Raw genomic sequence first — 15429 nt, 5'->3', positions numbered from 1 at the left:
GCAGGATTTGTCTCTGGTTCCCAGTTAGCCTTGCACAAGAGGCTGGAAGGGATCCCTGCTGTTCACATCGGGTCACACATTTGCATCCAGAGTAACTTGTCCAAAAATGGGCTCACCTGACTGCTGGGAATTCAATCCTTCAGCCTTGCTAGTGTCAGAATGGGGGTAAAACCCTGGTGCAGATGCTCCATTTTTCACTGCTTTGGTAGGATCCCAGCCCCTGTAGTCAGCAGCTGCCTGTGCCATCGAGTTGTGCTGCACAAACTGCCTCTGCCCAAATTCAGCTTTCCTGCCTGACCTCATCCAATGAAACTGCTTTGTTTGGACATCCTAAAATGCCCAAATTCCAATGAAGAGAATCTTCTCATGTGCCAAATTTGATCTTGATTTGGAATTACTTTGCACTGCACTAATTTGATTGTCCAATCTGTTATTAATCTTGTGGAGTTCTCAGATGTGCTTTCTTGCTGTAATCTTACAACTAATCCTCTGATCCCTAATCTCAGAAAATGTTTTCTTTTTAAAAAAACTGAGTACTTTGCTTGGTACACTGAAGCCAGACTGATGCTTTGCTGATTTATAAGGTATCATTTACTCTCTTGTCAAATTGCATGTGATAATGTTGTACTGCACCTTTTCATGTTGTACTGTTTATTTTATTGTAATCTTTTAACAGTGTAAATAGAATTGTGTCACTTCTCAGGCTACTTAAATATTGCAGTTGCCCAGTTTGGGTTTGGCTGGATAATAAAAGCTTTTCATGTTTGTAAGGAGTGGGGAACTTTGGAATTTTAAACCAAAAAAGCTCAAAAAACCTCCCTTCTTTAACACTGGTTTCATCTCTAGTGCAAATGTTTTATTTAAAGATGAGCTCCCATTAGAAAGAGCAACAATCTTGACCAATTAATTTGTTGTTGCAGATGTGAGCTTGTTGAGAAATTTTGGTGGAAATCCCAGATGTCATCACAGGATGTTTTGGGGAATTCAGTTTTTAAGAAATTTAGTTATTAGGAGTACTTCTGTTGTGAGCTGATTTCATGTGCACAGATCAACATTCATCCCCACAGAAGAGCTGCAGCAAAGTCATGCTGTTCCCAAAAATAACCAAACTGGGGTTTTTTTACCTTATATTTTACTTAAAACATTCTCTCAAAAAAGAAATCCTTATGAAATTTTGAGGTCCTTTATTTTGAAAATTCCCTTTGCCTCTCATACTGTGTCTTTAAGAGACAAAAACACTTGTGAAAACTTGTAAAACTCCATTTAATTTTTTTTATTTCCTCTGAGAATCTCAGAGAAGCCATTTCCTAATAGGTTTTGCTAAGAAGGGAGGTATTTTACCATCTTTGTGACAGCAAATTTGTTGTCCCAAAGGCTCAGTAACAAGTGAGTCTCCACCTAACTCCTAAACACAAACACTCCAAGTGTACAATCCTTTTTGCAGGGAGTAAATTCAGTGTGCAATTATTGATCTGACCTCTGGGTGAATCCATTCTCTCTCTCTGTGAATGCAGGGAATGTCCCTTCCCCAAATGCTCCTTTGAAAAGGGTGTTGGCTTACACTGGCTGCTTCAGCAGGATGCAAACCATCAAAGAGATCCACGAGTACCTGTCCCAGAGGCTGAGGATCAAGGAGGAGGACATGCGCCTCTGGCTCTACAACAGTGAGGTAAAACTGCTCCTTTTCCTTCCTTTTTTTCTTATTTTTTATATTATGTGTTTATTCCTTTCCACAAAATACTAATTATGAGAGTGGCCATAAAGATATTTTATAGTTGTTGTTTGTTTTTCAGGGTTTTTTGTGGTTTTAGTTTTCATTTGAGGTGAAATGATGCTCAGTGTTGTTCATGTAGAACTCTAATTCTATGATGTGGTTTTTGGGTTTTTTTTTCTCCTGCAGAACTATCTTACTTTGCTGGATGATGAAGATCATAGACTGGAATACCTTAAAATCCAAGATGAGCAGCATTTAGTAATAGAAGGTATGAAAAATATAATTGACTATACCTCTAAAAATAGAGATTTACAGAGAGAACCTGTGGGAAAGTGGTGGCAAAGCTAATTTAGGAAAATTTTCATGTATTTTATCCCTATTTTGAAATACATTTGGATCTTTTGTTGGTTTGCAACAACACAAAATAATAATGGTGTCTCATGAACTGATTTGTTCAGACCTGGTGGATCTTTATTGAGAATTAGAATAAGCAGTGAAAAATTTGCTATTCAACAGCAAAAGCAATCCCAAGGCTGCTTCCTAAAGAAGTTACTGGTGTGGTTGGAGGGATGCCAGTGTTAGAATGAGTTCCAATAATGATTAGAAACATTGAAATGAAAACTAGCAAAAAATAATAGCTAGAAGTAAGCACATTTCTAATCCCAAATATTAGAGAATTTTAATTAAAGCTCTTCAGCTGTGTAAGCTCTCTGGAGTAAGTAACAATTTTTTAAAATCCCTTTTCATGTCCTTTTCCAGTTCGAAACAAAGACATGAGCTGGCCAGAAGAAATGTCTTTTATAGCAAACAGCAGTAAAATAGACAGGCACAAAGGTGAGTCTGTCAGAATCACTGGATTGTGATGGGAAGAAAAATCCAAGAAAGCAGCTGAAATGTTAAAATAATTCTTTTAAACACAAGTCCTGTTAACATTGGGTGAGGTCTTTGATGCTGCTTTGCTTGGCCCTTATATTAAGTTAAATGCTGGAAATCTGGGATTTTTTGTTTATTACCTTGGATTTTGTTAAAGCAAGGAATAATTAAGATTTTAACAAATATACCCAGAATTTTCAGTACCATAATTACCTGTAAATATTCTGTATGGCTTGCACTGCTGTGTATCAACAAAATTGAGAGAGGAGATATTTTAAAAATATTTTAAACATCTCCATCTGTGTAATGTCATAATTGGGAGCAGGTTCAATTAAATTGGCTACTGTGCTGCTACAACATTTTGAATTTTCTCATCTGCACATCTAAAATGATGTTTCTGTGCTCAGTTCCCACTGAGAAAGGTGCTACAGGCCTGAGCAATCTGGGGAACACGTGTTTCATGAACTCCAGCATCCAGTGTGTCAGCAACACTCAGCCCCTGACACGTTATTTCATCTCAGGGAGGCACCTCTATGAGCTCAACAGGTAATTCCTGGGGGAGAACTGTGGGATTTTGGGTGCTGGAACATTAATTCAGAGCTCTCTGCTTCTGCAGGCTGAAATTCAGTGTAAAGGAATGATTGAAATTCAGTGTTAGCAGCTCTGCAGCAGATGCTGTGTTAGAGACATGGAAATGCAACCTCTTGTTTTTGGGAGCAGGAAGCTTTTCTGCTTCCATCTTCTCATCTGGTCTGAATTCCTTTGTGATTTCTAGGACAAATCCCATAGGAATGAAAGGACACATGGCCAAGTGCTATGGGGATTTGGTCCAGGAGCTGTGGAGTGGCACCCAGAAGAACATTGCACCCTTAAAGCTGAGGGTGAGTTATTCTGGGCTGGAAAACAAGGATTTCTTGGACAAGCAGAATTTTTTTTTGCACTTTTTCCTGGTGTTACCTGTGTTGTAGCAGTTTGGAGACTCAAGAGTCTTCCCTAGAAGGAGCCAGTGTTCATCAGACCTGCTGGAATTTGTGGCTATAAGGCCAGAGGAGTTACATGGTCTGAAGAAGTGGCTTTTGTAGCTCTTTTTAGTTACAAAAAAGGTGCATTTACCTGTAAATGAGCTTTTGTTCTGAAAGCAAAGGGACTCTCTTCAGCTCTTGGCAGTTGAATTTGTATTAATGGGACAGCACATATCTCATCTACAGTATTTTAATTTATTTTTACTTTTTTTACATTATATTAAATAAGTTTTTTTCTATTTTTTTTTTTTTAATAGTGGACAATAGCAAAATATGCTCCAAGATTTAATGGCTTTCAACAGCAAGACTCACAGGAACTTCTGGCTTTTCTTCTGGATGGGCTCCATGAGGATTTGAACAGAGTTCATGATAAGCCATATGTGGAACTGAAGGACAGTGATGGTCGACCAGACTGGGAAGTAGCAGCAGAGGTAGAGCTTCAAATCTTTGGGGTTTTTTGTCTGGTTTTTCTTTTCCTTACAGTACCAAGCTGAGAAATTGTTGAGGCAGTGCTTGTGTGGCTGTAGCACCATTTGGATCTTGTCAGAGCTGTGATTTACAGAGATAATTTCACCTTTGAGCTGAAAATTAGTTTTTAATTGTTGTAATAAAATTATGAAGATGATACTTCACAACAATTTAGAACAGCTCAAAATTAGGGAGTATCAAAATATTTCAAGATGCTTGATGATCCCCTCAGAAATATTTTAAAGGGTGTCATACCTTGATTATTGTGTTGAGAATTTTACTTGTGCTATAACTACATACTTCATATTCATTAGAAATTAGGAAATAACTTTTGTGGAAATAATTTGATTCCCATAGGCCAATAAAACTTTGGAGACCAAAGTAGTAATCTCCAGTTTCTAACATTGTATTCTATTTTTTGTGCTTCATTTCAGGCCTGGGAAAATCATCTGAGAAGAAACAGATCCATTGTTGTAGATTTATTTCATGGGCAGCTGAAATCACAAGTGAAATGTAAAACTTGTGGGCATATAAGTGTTAGGTTTGACCCTTTTAATTTTTTATCCTTGCCTTTGCCAATGGACAGCTACATGCATCTAGAAATTACAGGTGAGTAAATGTCATTCTTAAAATAAAATCTGTATAAGTGGGACAGCTAGAAAACATCACATTTGGTTTGTTACTATTTATTAAGAATAATACAGTGTACAGAGTGCAAGAATTTTCATTGGAAGACAGTTCAACCAAGATAAAACATTTAGAAACAGAAAAAGATGGCCCATTTTTAGTCTTGACTGAAGGATTTAATACAAAACCTTTTTAAAAGGGAGATTTTTGAGAACTTTTTTTCTGTTCCCTCTCTTGTGGAGATTGTCCTAAATCTGCCCAGAGGAAAAACAGGGGCTGGGAAAAAAAAAAATACAATATGGGTCATGAACTGTGTTCTGAAGGAGCTGTGGATTGCTGGAAAAGAGGCAAAAGGAGAGATGATAAAAAAGTGAAAGAAATTTTGAAACCATTTTCTACTGCCTATGCAGCAAGAGATTTTCTGACATTGTGACATCGCCTGCAGTCCTGGAAAATTGACTGAGAAAATAAAATAAATCATCCATTCAAGTTGGGGAGAAAAATATTTTCCAATAAGTGAGGAGCTGTAATGTATTATTGCCATTAAAACTTGCCTGGGTTGCTGAGCAGGGTGTTTCTTTTCCCCTTTAAAGTAATTAAATTAGATGGTACCACTCCTGTTCGATATGGGCTGAGATTGAACATGGATGAGAAGTACACAGGCTTGAAAAAACAGCTCAGTGAACTCTGTGGCCTCAAACCAGAGCAGATTCTGCTTGCAGAGGTGCACAGCTCCAATATAAAGGTAAAAAATTAAAAAAAAAAAAGATTCATTATTGCTGCAACATGCTTTGGGTGGTTTTGTTACTTCTTTATTATTTTTAACATTTAAACTTTGCTTTTATTTTGCTACAATAAAATAAAGCTTTTGCTTTGCTGGGAAATAATTGAACTAAAAGTATGATAAAAAATCAGCTTAGTTATTTCTCTATATAAACTTTTATTTAATTCTTAAAGTAATTTAGTTTGCTTTAAATAGATTAAAATTGATTGCTAATGATACTTTTAGGAAAAAAAAAATCACCTTGAGGTAATAAATCTCAAGTTAAGGTGACATGATGAGTTTTAACACTCTCAGAACATCAGGACCATGAGTAATGGCTGGTTTATGGATATTTCCAGATGGATTTTTGTGCTGTAGATTAAAAGTGCTTGAAACGAGATGCTCTTGGTGTGCTTAGAGAACTGAACTCCTGCAGAGGGCTTTGGGCTCCTTTATTCTGCTAGAAAGGTGTAAGGAAGCAGGTGATAAATGCAGTTTGCAGAAGCACAGACACCTTTTGGTCCCAGATGAAGGTGTGCAAGTGCCTGAGCAGCTTTCCCTCTCTCCTGAAGAACTTTCCTCAGGACAACCAGAAGGTGCGGCTGTCGGTCAGCGGCTTCCTGTGCGCCTTTGAGATCCCCATCCCTGGCTCCCCCACCTCAGCCTCCAGCCCTGTGCACACAGGTGAGACAGCTCTGCTCTCCTGCTTGTCACCTGCACCTTTGAAAACTGCTCTTTGCATCGTGACACGTTTTTTTTGGTTGGTGGTTTTATGTTGTTTGTTCACTTTGCATAAGTCTTTTAAAGACGATGATTGGTGCTCGTCTAAAGCTTTGCTGTCTATCTTTATTTTGGGGTTTTTAATTTTAATATTCTGGGTTTTAGCTCTTTTTTTTTTCTGATTTAGCACAGTTTATGTTTCAGCAGCTTTGAAGGGTTTCAAAAACACTTAAAATTACTTATTTCATGCCTTTGTTATAAACACTGGTGTCAACTAAGAAATACACAGAAAACAGCTAAGTGTGTGAAGGAATATTAAAATATGAAGAAAAACAATTAGGCAGAAAAACTTGGAGAAAAGCAGCACAATACAGAGCAAGGCTTGAACTTGTTCAGATATGTCCATTGTGGCTTAAACTTGTTTAGTATTACTACAAAACTTAAGTGAGGATTAAAGAAAGGACAAGAGTGGGTTGTGCTGGGTATTCACAAGGGATGGAAAGGATGAGCTGAGCTCAGGGAAAATTGATGAATGCATTGTCTGCCTGCAGAGATCTCCACTGGGCCAGCAGCCAATGGAGCCCCCAGCATCCTGATGAATGGGGACGTGCCCAAGGCCAGCCTGATTCCCAATGGGATGCCCAACACAGTGGTGCCCAGCTGGAGCCTCAATGGGCACGTGGCCTCGCTGTGTGACAGCCCCTGCACAGGATACATCATTGCAGTGCACAGGAAAATGGTCAGTGCTCTGCACACTGGGGAGAAATGGTCACAAAGCAAAGCTTGTTTTCATGTCCACGTGGTATTAACACACATTTATGTTGGATGGGGTCAGATAACCTGGCTGTAATATCATAGAATATAAACGTTTTTCAAGTTAGTCGTCAAAATTTGCTGTATTTAATATTGGAATTGGTCATTTTAATACATTCATTGATTAATTTAATTGCCAAGGCCAGAAATCCAGGTTATTGTAGTGTGAGTTAATGCACCTTCACATCTGACCCCTCCTTTTGCCTCCCACAGATGAGGACAGAGCTGTACTTTCTCTCATCCCAGAAGAACAGGCCCAGTCTCTTTGGGATGCCCCTGATTGTTCCCTGCACAGTTCACACAAGGAAAAGGGATCTCTATGATGCTGTGTGGATCCAGGTTTCCAGGCTGGCCAGCCCCCTCCCTCCTCAGGAAGCCAGTAACCATGCCCAGGACTGGTGAGTTGGGCACCTCAGCCTTGGCTCTGAGTTACAGTACACTGCCTTACACTTTGCTTGCAAGATTTAAAATTGTGTTCCTTTGATTTCTCATAATAATGGCAGTAATTAAAATTCAATCCTTTTTAGTACAGTTAAATGTAGCTGCACTTAAAGTTTGGCTTCGTTCTTACCCAGTGATTGATAATTATTTATCTTACAAATTTATCCATGGAAAGGCAGCTTTTAATAGTAAATTGTAACCAAAATTATAATTTTGAGGGTTTTCTTTAAGTGATCATAACAAGCCCAGTGAAGGGAGGTAATTGCAGTGAGAGTGCTGCTGTTTGATGTTGTGTTCTCCTCTGTTTCAGTGATGACAGCATGGGGTATCAGTACCCCTTCACCCTCAGGGTAGTTCAGAAGGATGGAAATTCTTGTGCTTGGTGTCCATGGTACAGGTAAATTGTCCTTTTTTCCATTTACAGCAGGGAATCACTCCAGCAGAAAGGTAATTTATGGTAATGGGTCTGTGGTACATTTCAGACTTCAGAGGTAATATCAAACAATAAGAATCTGGAATGTCATTTCACCAGAACTCTCTCCAGGCAGATTTGCACTGCAGCACAGCTTTTATGACTTGCAGAGCTGAAAGTTCTGCTGCCACACAAACTTTAAATTAGGAGAAAGAAATTAGATTATCCAAAACCTGTTAACCCCTTCCAGCAGTCTGTGTCTGTGTGCAGCCTTTTATATCCACAAACCTACAATGGTTTGGGGGGATTCACACAACCCCAAATTTTTAGATGTAATTCATCCACCCCTGTCAGTACCCTGCCATTTGAAGGGTAAGGTCTAAAATGGACAATAAGAAATTCACCCTGGAAGGATGACAAACAAAGACTTGCTAATGAAAATTCCAGACCCTTGCTGGAAGGTATTCAAGCCATAAACTAATTTTTTTAAAGGTGTTTTATAGCTCTTAGAACTAGTTATCAGGGTGGAGATAGAGCACTGGAGTTTTTGGGGTCATAGCTGGATTTGGTCAGCACTGGATCAATATGGAATGGAAGAGACCTTAAAGATCATCCCATTCCAACCTCCTTCCATGGGCAGGACACCTTCCACTGGATCATGTGCAGGCAGATGCTGGAGCTCACCCAGCTGCTTGCATTTCTCCCTCTGGTAAAGTTTTGCAGTAAAACCACAAATAACCCTGAGCATTGCTGCATAAAAATGTCACACACCAACAGCAAGGCCTGGAGCTTGGAGAGTGCAGAAGATACAAAACCAGGGGCAGAACTGGGTGAATGTAGAAGTGATTGGACCCTTCCCTGACCACAGGCACTCTTTGTGCTGCAGGTTCTGCCGTGGCTGCAGGATTGAGTGCACAGAGGACAGGGCCTGTGTGGGCAGTGCCTACATTGCTGTGGACTGGGACCCCACGGCGCTGCACCTGCGCTACCAGACCTCGCAGGAACGGGTAACACCCCAGCTCAAACCCTTGTCAGCACCCCTGAAACAGCACCCACTGCTGCCTTCTCATCTGCTGGGTGCTGCTTTTATCCATTTTCTGTTGGACCAAAGGCAGCAATCCTGGGGCAGTGTGTTCTGGATAAATCGATGTCTTGATGTCAGGCCTCTCATGTGGTCTAATGGTGTGGAAGGGAAGCTTTTAAAGAACCACAGCAGTGCATTTGCTGTCTGTTGTGAATTGCTTTTAAGCTAGTCAAGATACCTAATAATATATTACAGAATACATTACAAAATATCTTCATTTGATAAATTTTCTATAACTGTAAACAGTTATGCATGTGAGTAAACCTGTTTTCTCATTGAGTCAACAAAACACATCTGAAGGTAAGCCTGTAGCTAGGTTAATCTGGAATAACTGTTCCAATTTGTGAGTTTTATCTATAAAGTTGTACTTTATGGATAATTTATAAGCAGGGCCCAAGCAGAAGAACAGTGAATTATTTTTATCTCCCTCTTCATAACCGAAATAAAATTCCTGCCAGAACTTATCACATCTCATCTTTATCTTTAATTCTGAACAACCCAGTGAAGTTATTTGTGTGATGCAGTGAGGAGAGCCCTGCTCTGAGCAGTGTGTGTTACATTTCCAAGTCAGAAACAATTTTGTCTCCCTTCAGATTGTGGAAGAACATGAAAGTGTTGAGCAAAGCCGCCGAGCCCAGGCAGAGCCCATCAACCTGGACAGTTGTCTGAGAGCCTTCACCAGTGAGGAGGAGCTGGGGGAGGATGAGATGTACTACTGCTCCAAGTGCAAGACCCACTGCCTGGCCACCAAAAAGCTGGATCTTTGGAGACTTCCCCCTATTTTGGTAGGATCTTGTGTCATTCTCCTCCTCAGCAGCAAACCCAGAGCATGTTGTTCACAAATCTGCCATTGTCTTGCTCTGAATAAGATGATTTGCTTTGTTCACACTCTCAGGTGGGGGCACAGACTGAATTTGCAGGCAAGTAAAGCAAACCTCAAATCCTTTTGAATGTTTTTAGCTGCTGCCTTGCAGGAAATGGTGGTGGTTTGTGCTCTGACACAGCTCATGCTCAGATGGTGACACGATCTCCTGTCTGGTTGTGGAACACCTGCAGTTCTTGTTTTTTACACTTCATAGCTTATTCAAAATTGATCACTGAATTGAAGCAACCTTTGCCATCATTTTCACCTGAAAATATTAGTTTCATATTTTACCAGCTCTATCCCAAAATCCAAATTGTCACACAGAGCGTTGTTTTTACTAGCATAGAATCAAATGTGTATGTTTTTGGGAAAACTCTCTTTGAACAGTGAAATTACTCATTGGGATGTCATTGCCCCCCTTTAATAATTTTCTCTACCATTTTCTAATTTTTCTTCTGTTTCCCCTTAGATCATTCACCTGAAAAGATTCCAGTTTGTTAACGGCCGCTGGATAAAATCCCAGAAAATTGTTAAATTTCCCAGAGAAAATTTTGACCCAAGTGCCTTTTTGGTACAAAGGGATCCAAGTCATTTCCAAAGGAAGCAGCTCACCCTGCAGGTTGAGAACCTTCCTGAAGCACGGGCTAGTCAAGGGGACAACAGGAAAACAGATGTGCAGATGAGTGGCACAGCAGCAGAAGGGGATACACTGAACAGGAGCCCATCCTCCCTAAACACTACTGTCCTCAATAATGTCAAAGGTAGGAAATGACTGGGGGAAATTCCACTCACCGCTGGTGTTTGGAGGGGAAAAATGTTATTATGTACAAAATTCTAGTGTTTGGGAGTTTTTTGCCGAAGCACTACGCTTGGAGACATTTCTTAGGAGAGCTTTAGTATAAAAAATGTAAGAAAATTTAAGAAGTTGCTCAGTGACAAGAGATACTGTGTAAGTGGGCTGGAATTAGAGTGAGGGATGTGCTCAGTTTTTAGGTGTATGGTTGAGTGTGCACAAAGATGGGGTTTTATTTCTATATATTGTTCATGAGCTGCAGTGAAACAGTGGGGTTTAGTTATTCAAAAAATCACTTCAAAAAGAAATCTGGTTTGTAGTCATCTTAGTAATCTCTGTAATTTTCTGTCCTAGCATCTCCATCCTTGGGGAGGAAAAGTGGAACCAGCTGCCCTTCAAGTAAGAACAGCAGCCCCAACAGCAGCCCAAGGACTTTGGGGAGAGGCAAAGGGCGCCTGCGGCTGCCCCAGCTGGGGAAAAACAAACTGTCCAGCAGCAAGGAGAACCTGGCTGCAACCAGGGAGAACGGTGCTGAGCACGAGCAGGGGGATGCCCTGACTAAAGTTCAGGCTTTGGGGGGCAGCCAGAGCGAGCTGGAGGCCGGGCAGGACAGCGAGGGGACTCTGGCCAACGGGTTCCTGTGGGAGCAGAGCAATGGGCAGGGCACCGAGAACCACAGCGAGGACGACACCGCCGACGACCAAAGAGACGACGCCTGGGTCAACCCCATCTACAACCTTTATGCAATCTCGGTAGGTGGCTGCTGCTCTGCCAAACTGCCTCCCTGGGACACTGCTGTCACCAAAGGCCTTTGTTGGGTTAGTGCCAGCATTGGAATCTGTAGGGAAGGAGAGTAAAAGTCAGCAGAATAAATTCGTTGTAGAACTGGGTGTGAATTAAGTCTCTGCTAATTTGTTCTCCTTGTGTGTAAAGTTAGTCAGCTCCAGCTGTCTAGATTATCATGGTGGCTCACTCATAGATAATGAACGTGGGAATCATTTGTTGGATGTTTGATCCAGAATTGCTTTTCTTCTTCATTTTCCTCAGTGCCATTCAGGAATTATGGGAGGGGGTCATTACGTCACTTATGCCAAAAACCCGAACAACAAGTGGTACTGCTACAATGACAGCAGCTGCAAGGTAAAGCACTTCTCTTCCTCACTATTTCACATTAATTATTCTAATTATTTCAAATAATTTTGCTTTGATTATCCACAGCTAAAGAAAGAATAGGAAATTCTAGCTGAAGAAATTTTAGAATCACAGAAGGGTTTGGGTTGGAAGGAACATTCAAGTTCATCCCATTCCACCCTTCTGCCATGGGCAGGGACATCTTCCACTAAATCAAACATTTGTGGAGAGGTGCTGTTTGCAATCAGGAGCTTCTCCAAAGCTGCATCAGATAAATATTAAAATTATTAACTGAAATTGTACGTGAGGTTTTTCCCAAGGTAACATCTGTTCATCAGCTGCTCCCACAGTTAAGGGAAGATGCTTATTTCATACAAAGATGGAAAAATGCCTAAGAATGGAAAGCCAGGAATACATTTCCATGATGGCAGCAGTTTGCATTCAGTTGGTGAATAACTCAGCTCTGACACTACTAAGTATTTGCATTCATCAGTAGAAAATTGTCAGAGTTCCCAAGTAATTCATGGAGCGAGGTAACAAAGAGGGGAGACAGAAAACGGGATTCCTCGTGTTACACCCAGTTTAAAATACAGTTTTTAGAGCAGTCTGTGCCCCACATTTTGAGGTGCGTGCACTTTTATTAGCTGTTGCTGTGTACACTTTTTGGGGTGTGTGTTTGAAGTCACCCCCGGGGTTTTTCCCGGTGTTTTCCCCTTGTCAGGAGCTACACCCGGACGAGATCGACACGGACTCTGCCTACATTCTGTTCTACGAGCAGCAGGGGGTGGACTATGCCCAGTTCCTGCCCAAGATCGATGGCAAGAAGATGGCAGACACGAGCAGCATGGACGAGGACTTCGAGTCCGACTACAAGAAATACTGTGTGCTGCAGTGAGCCCGGGCTGCCACAGGCAGGGAGAGCCCAGGGGTGTGCCCCTGGGGAAGGATGGCTGAGACACACAACAGCTTGTGGTTGTCATTGTCCCCTGTGAGCTGAAAGCACAAAAAGAGCCCCCTGGTGAAGCAGTTAATATCCTGTAGTATCGTTTTGTTCTGTTTTCTCACTACATGCTCGAAACGTTTCTGATGTTGGACATCTGAGACTGCCACTGGCCTTTAAATCCAATGGTTTGAGAAAAGCCAACTAGGACCAAATAAGAGCTAAATTCAACATCCAAATAAGAGCTAAACAGAGTAGTGTAGAGTTTACCAACTGTTCTAACATCCCCCCGAGGCTCTCGTTAGGTTTAAGGTAACGGGGAAAAACAATTTGTAGTGTTGTCTTTGGACAACATGATATTGCTACCTCCTTTTTCCTGCAGTTTTATTGCATTTTATTGGCAAAACAGGGAAGGCAAGAAAAGGAAAAGTGCACAAATGGAAACAAATTATTGTCATGGGGAAGAGAAGTTTCCAGTTTTGCCACCACTAATGTGTGTCAGTTGCTTTCTTTCTGTATGTTGGGAGCACAACCAAATCATCATTTGAGAAGAGATTAATTTCTACACTTGAATGGTTTATTATACTTGTATTTTCTCCACGTGTTGGCTGTGCAGATCAACATGTTTCAGGAATGGCTTTTCTGCCTGAAGAGTGCTGGCTCAAACTTTTTTGAGCTGCCTCAAGAAGAAACTTCAGGTTGGAGAGAGTAGTTGTGATTACACTCACGGTGTCTTAAAACGTGCACATTGCACAAAACGTTCCCAGCTTTTGGAAGGAGAGATGCTTGAGCTTATGTTTCATGACTGGTGTTGCTTTTGAAATTTGCACTTTGGAAAATGCATCTGATTCAATTGAAACCCACAGTTTGTTTGGTTTTGTTGTTGTTGTAAGGGCTCTGGAGTGAATGGCTGTGAATATCCACTGTGTATTTCAAAGGAAGAAGCTGTGGCTGTCAGGTAGCTCTGTAGCATTCATGGATGGAGGTTGTTTTTTTTTTTTTATTGGTTTCCTAACTCAGTTTCTTGTTTTCCAAAATTTGGTTGCCTTTTCAAATTATCTTTTTTTTTTTTTGTCTGTTTGTTGCACCAGGTTATGCAAATACTGGCAATTAAACCAGACTTGCTTTCCATGCCCTTGCAACATGCTCTGTAATTCAAGGGGCTTCTTGCATGAGGGGAAGTGTGACTGAGTCTTAGCAGAGACTGGAAAAAAAAAAATAGGGTTGGTTTTTTTTGAGCAGACATTTCTTTAAACATTTTTCAGTGTTAAATTGTTTGCATATCTGAATGAAGATAAAAAATTTCACTCTTTTGGCCTTTTGTTCTTCAGCTGAGCTTAAGCAGTTTATTAACTTTGTCATACATCATCTTCCCAGTTCTCTAGATTTTTGTACCTTCACTAACAAAACTGTTACTCACGTGGTTCTCTGCAATTAATGTTTGGATTCATTTTGGGATGTTTGACAAGAATGCCAAACCTTCAGAGAGTTTCTCATTTCCAGGAGGATCTGGGGTTTATCCATGTAAGAAATGCTATCAGCTGGTCTGGCTGTCTTTGCTCAGGCAGAGCCCTCCCAGCCCTTGGAGGTTGTGCCTCTCTAGGACAGCAGATCTGTCCAAAAACGAGTCTTGTCTTACCTGTCAGGTGTTGCTCCTTATCCTCTATGGTCTTTTATCTTTGAAGTGGTCTGAACATTGAGCCTAAAGAAAAGCAGACATGACTTGTGAATTTCTAGGTTAGAAGCTTTTTCAACACCCACTTGTCTCCTCCTCCCTCCGCAAACTCCATGAAAAGTGAAAGATTTTCAACTGATTTACTTTAAAATGTTTTATTTAAGCAGGTAGCACAATCTACTAATGTTATTTGATCTTCTGTGTTTGTTACATTGGTTGTAATTAATTTTTTTAAATTAAATTAATTCAAGAATTAGTAGTAAATTTATTAAGTTAACTATTAACTACATTCACTTTGTAAATTATTGTATAAAACTTATTGACAATGCACTGACTTTAGAAAGATGTTAATGTACATAAATGCCTTGTAAATAAAATAGTGTTGATGTACTGGAATATGAGCTGTATTAAAACAAAGGTATTGGTAATTGTATATGGAGTGAACCTGTTTATCTGTAACTATATTATTCAAACAAATTAAATACTGTGGATGCAGATGAAGTGTCACTTCTTGTCAGATAATTTTTAATAACTGTTCTGCTTTTGAAGTGTCTGTGCTGCTTCCATGAAGCTTAAATGCTTTTGTCAATCCAAAAGCTGAAGCGTGGGCGTGCATCCAGCAATTCTTTGCAGGTTCTTCATTGTTTACAAAAGGTAAGTTGGGTATTTTGTTGATGATAATATCACTTATTACTTGAAAACAATCCCTGTCAGTGATCCCTCGGGTACAGGAAGGCTTTGCTCTGGTGTTTTTGGACAGGATCTGCAGGTCCCTGGTGTGCAGTACTGGTGCCTGAGGTGTCCCTGCTGTTTGCCCACGGAGCTGACAGTGCTGGGCACTTCCCTGGGCACACAGGGTGGGAGAGCCCTGCTGTCCTCCAAGCAGGAAGGGATCTGGTTGGGTTGGCAACCAGAGCAAAGTCTGCCCAGAGCTGATGGCAGGAGCACACATCACCTCTGCTCTGAGTGTTTCCAAAAGCATCATGCTGATGTTAAGCTGGAAATGAAGCATTGTTCTTTTTTTATGGCCCTTGAAGATGCTCAGTGGGTATTTATCCAAGGATTAGCATGCAGCAGCACCCCCAGAG

General features: G+C 40.7%; 1 protein-coding gene across 5 annotated transcripts in view; it reads left to right on the top strand.

Moving 5' to 3' along the window:
* Positions 1 to 14836, top strand: part of USP32 (ubiquitin specific peptidase 32) — a 61876-nt gene extending 47040 nt beyond the window's left edge. For all 5 annotated transcript variants that reach the window (XM_079325174.1, XM_079325173.1, XM_079325172.1 and 2 more), the window contains 18 exons: positions 1515 to 1669; positions 1901 to 1982; positions 2474 to 2548; positions 2995 to 3133; positions 3363 to 3468; positions 3867 to 4040; positions 4512 to 4686; positions 5298 to 5449; positions 6040 to 6151; positions 6739 to 6926; positions 7214 to 7398; positions 7752 to 7838; positions 8740 to 8860; positions 9531 to 9722; positions 10272 to 10563; positions 10950 to 11347; positions 11643 to 11735; positions 12448 to 14836. In XM_079325174.1, coding sequence (XP_079181300.1) covers positions 1515 to 1669; positions 1901 to 1982; positions 2474 to 2548; positions 2995 to 3133; positions 3363 to 3468; positions 3867 to 4040; positions 4512 to 4686; positions 5298 to 5449; positions 6040 to 6151; positions 6739 to 6926; positions 7214 to 7398; positions 7752 to 7838; positions 8740 to 8860; positions 9531 to 9722; positions 10272 to 10563; positions 10950 to 11347; positions 11643 to 11735; positions 12448 to 12621 — 2900 coding nt within the window. In that variant the 3' untranslated portion in view covers positions 12622 to 14836. The remainder of the gene's footprint in view (positions 1 to 1514; positions 1670 to 1900; positions 1983 to 2473; positions 2549 to 2994; positions 3134 to 3362; positions 3469 to 3866; positions 4041 to 4511; positions 4687 to 5297; positions 5450 to 6039; positions 6152 to 6738; positions 6927 to 7213; positions 7399 to 7751; positions 7839 to 8739; positions 8861 to 9530; positions 9723 to 10271; positions 10564 to 10949; positions 11348 to 11642; positions 11736 to 12447) is intronic.
* Positions 14837 to 15429: the final 593 nt, after the last annotated feature.

Source organism: Erithacus rubecula, assembly GCF_903797595.1.
Source record: "Erithacus rubecula genome assembly, chromosome: 22".
NCBI lineage: Eukaryota > Metazoa > Chordata > Aves > Passeriformes > Muscicapidae > Erithacus > Erithacus rubecula.
Note: the sequence above shows the minus strand (reverse complement) of the source record. Positions and strands in the feature narration are given on the sequence as shown.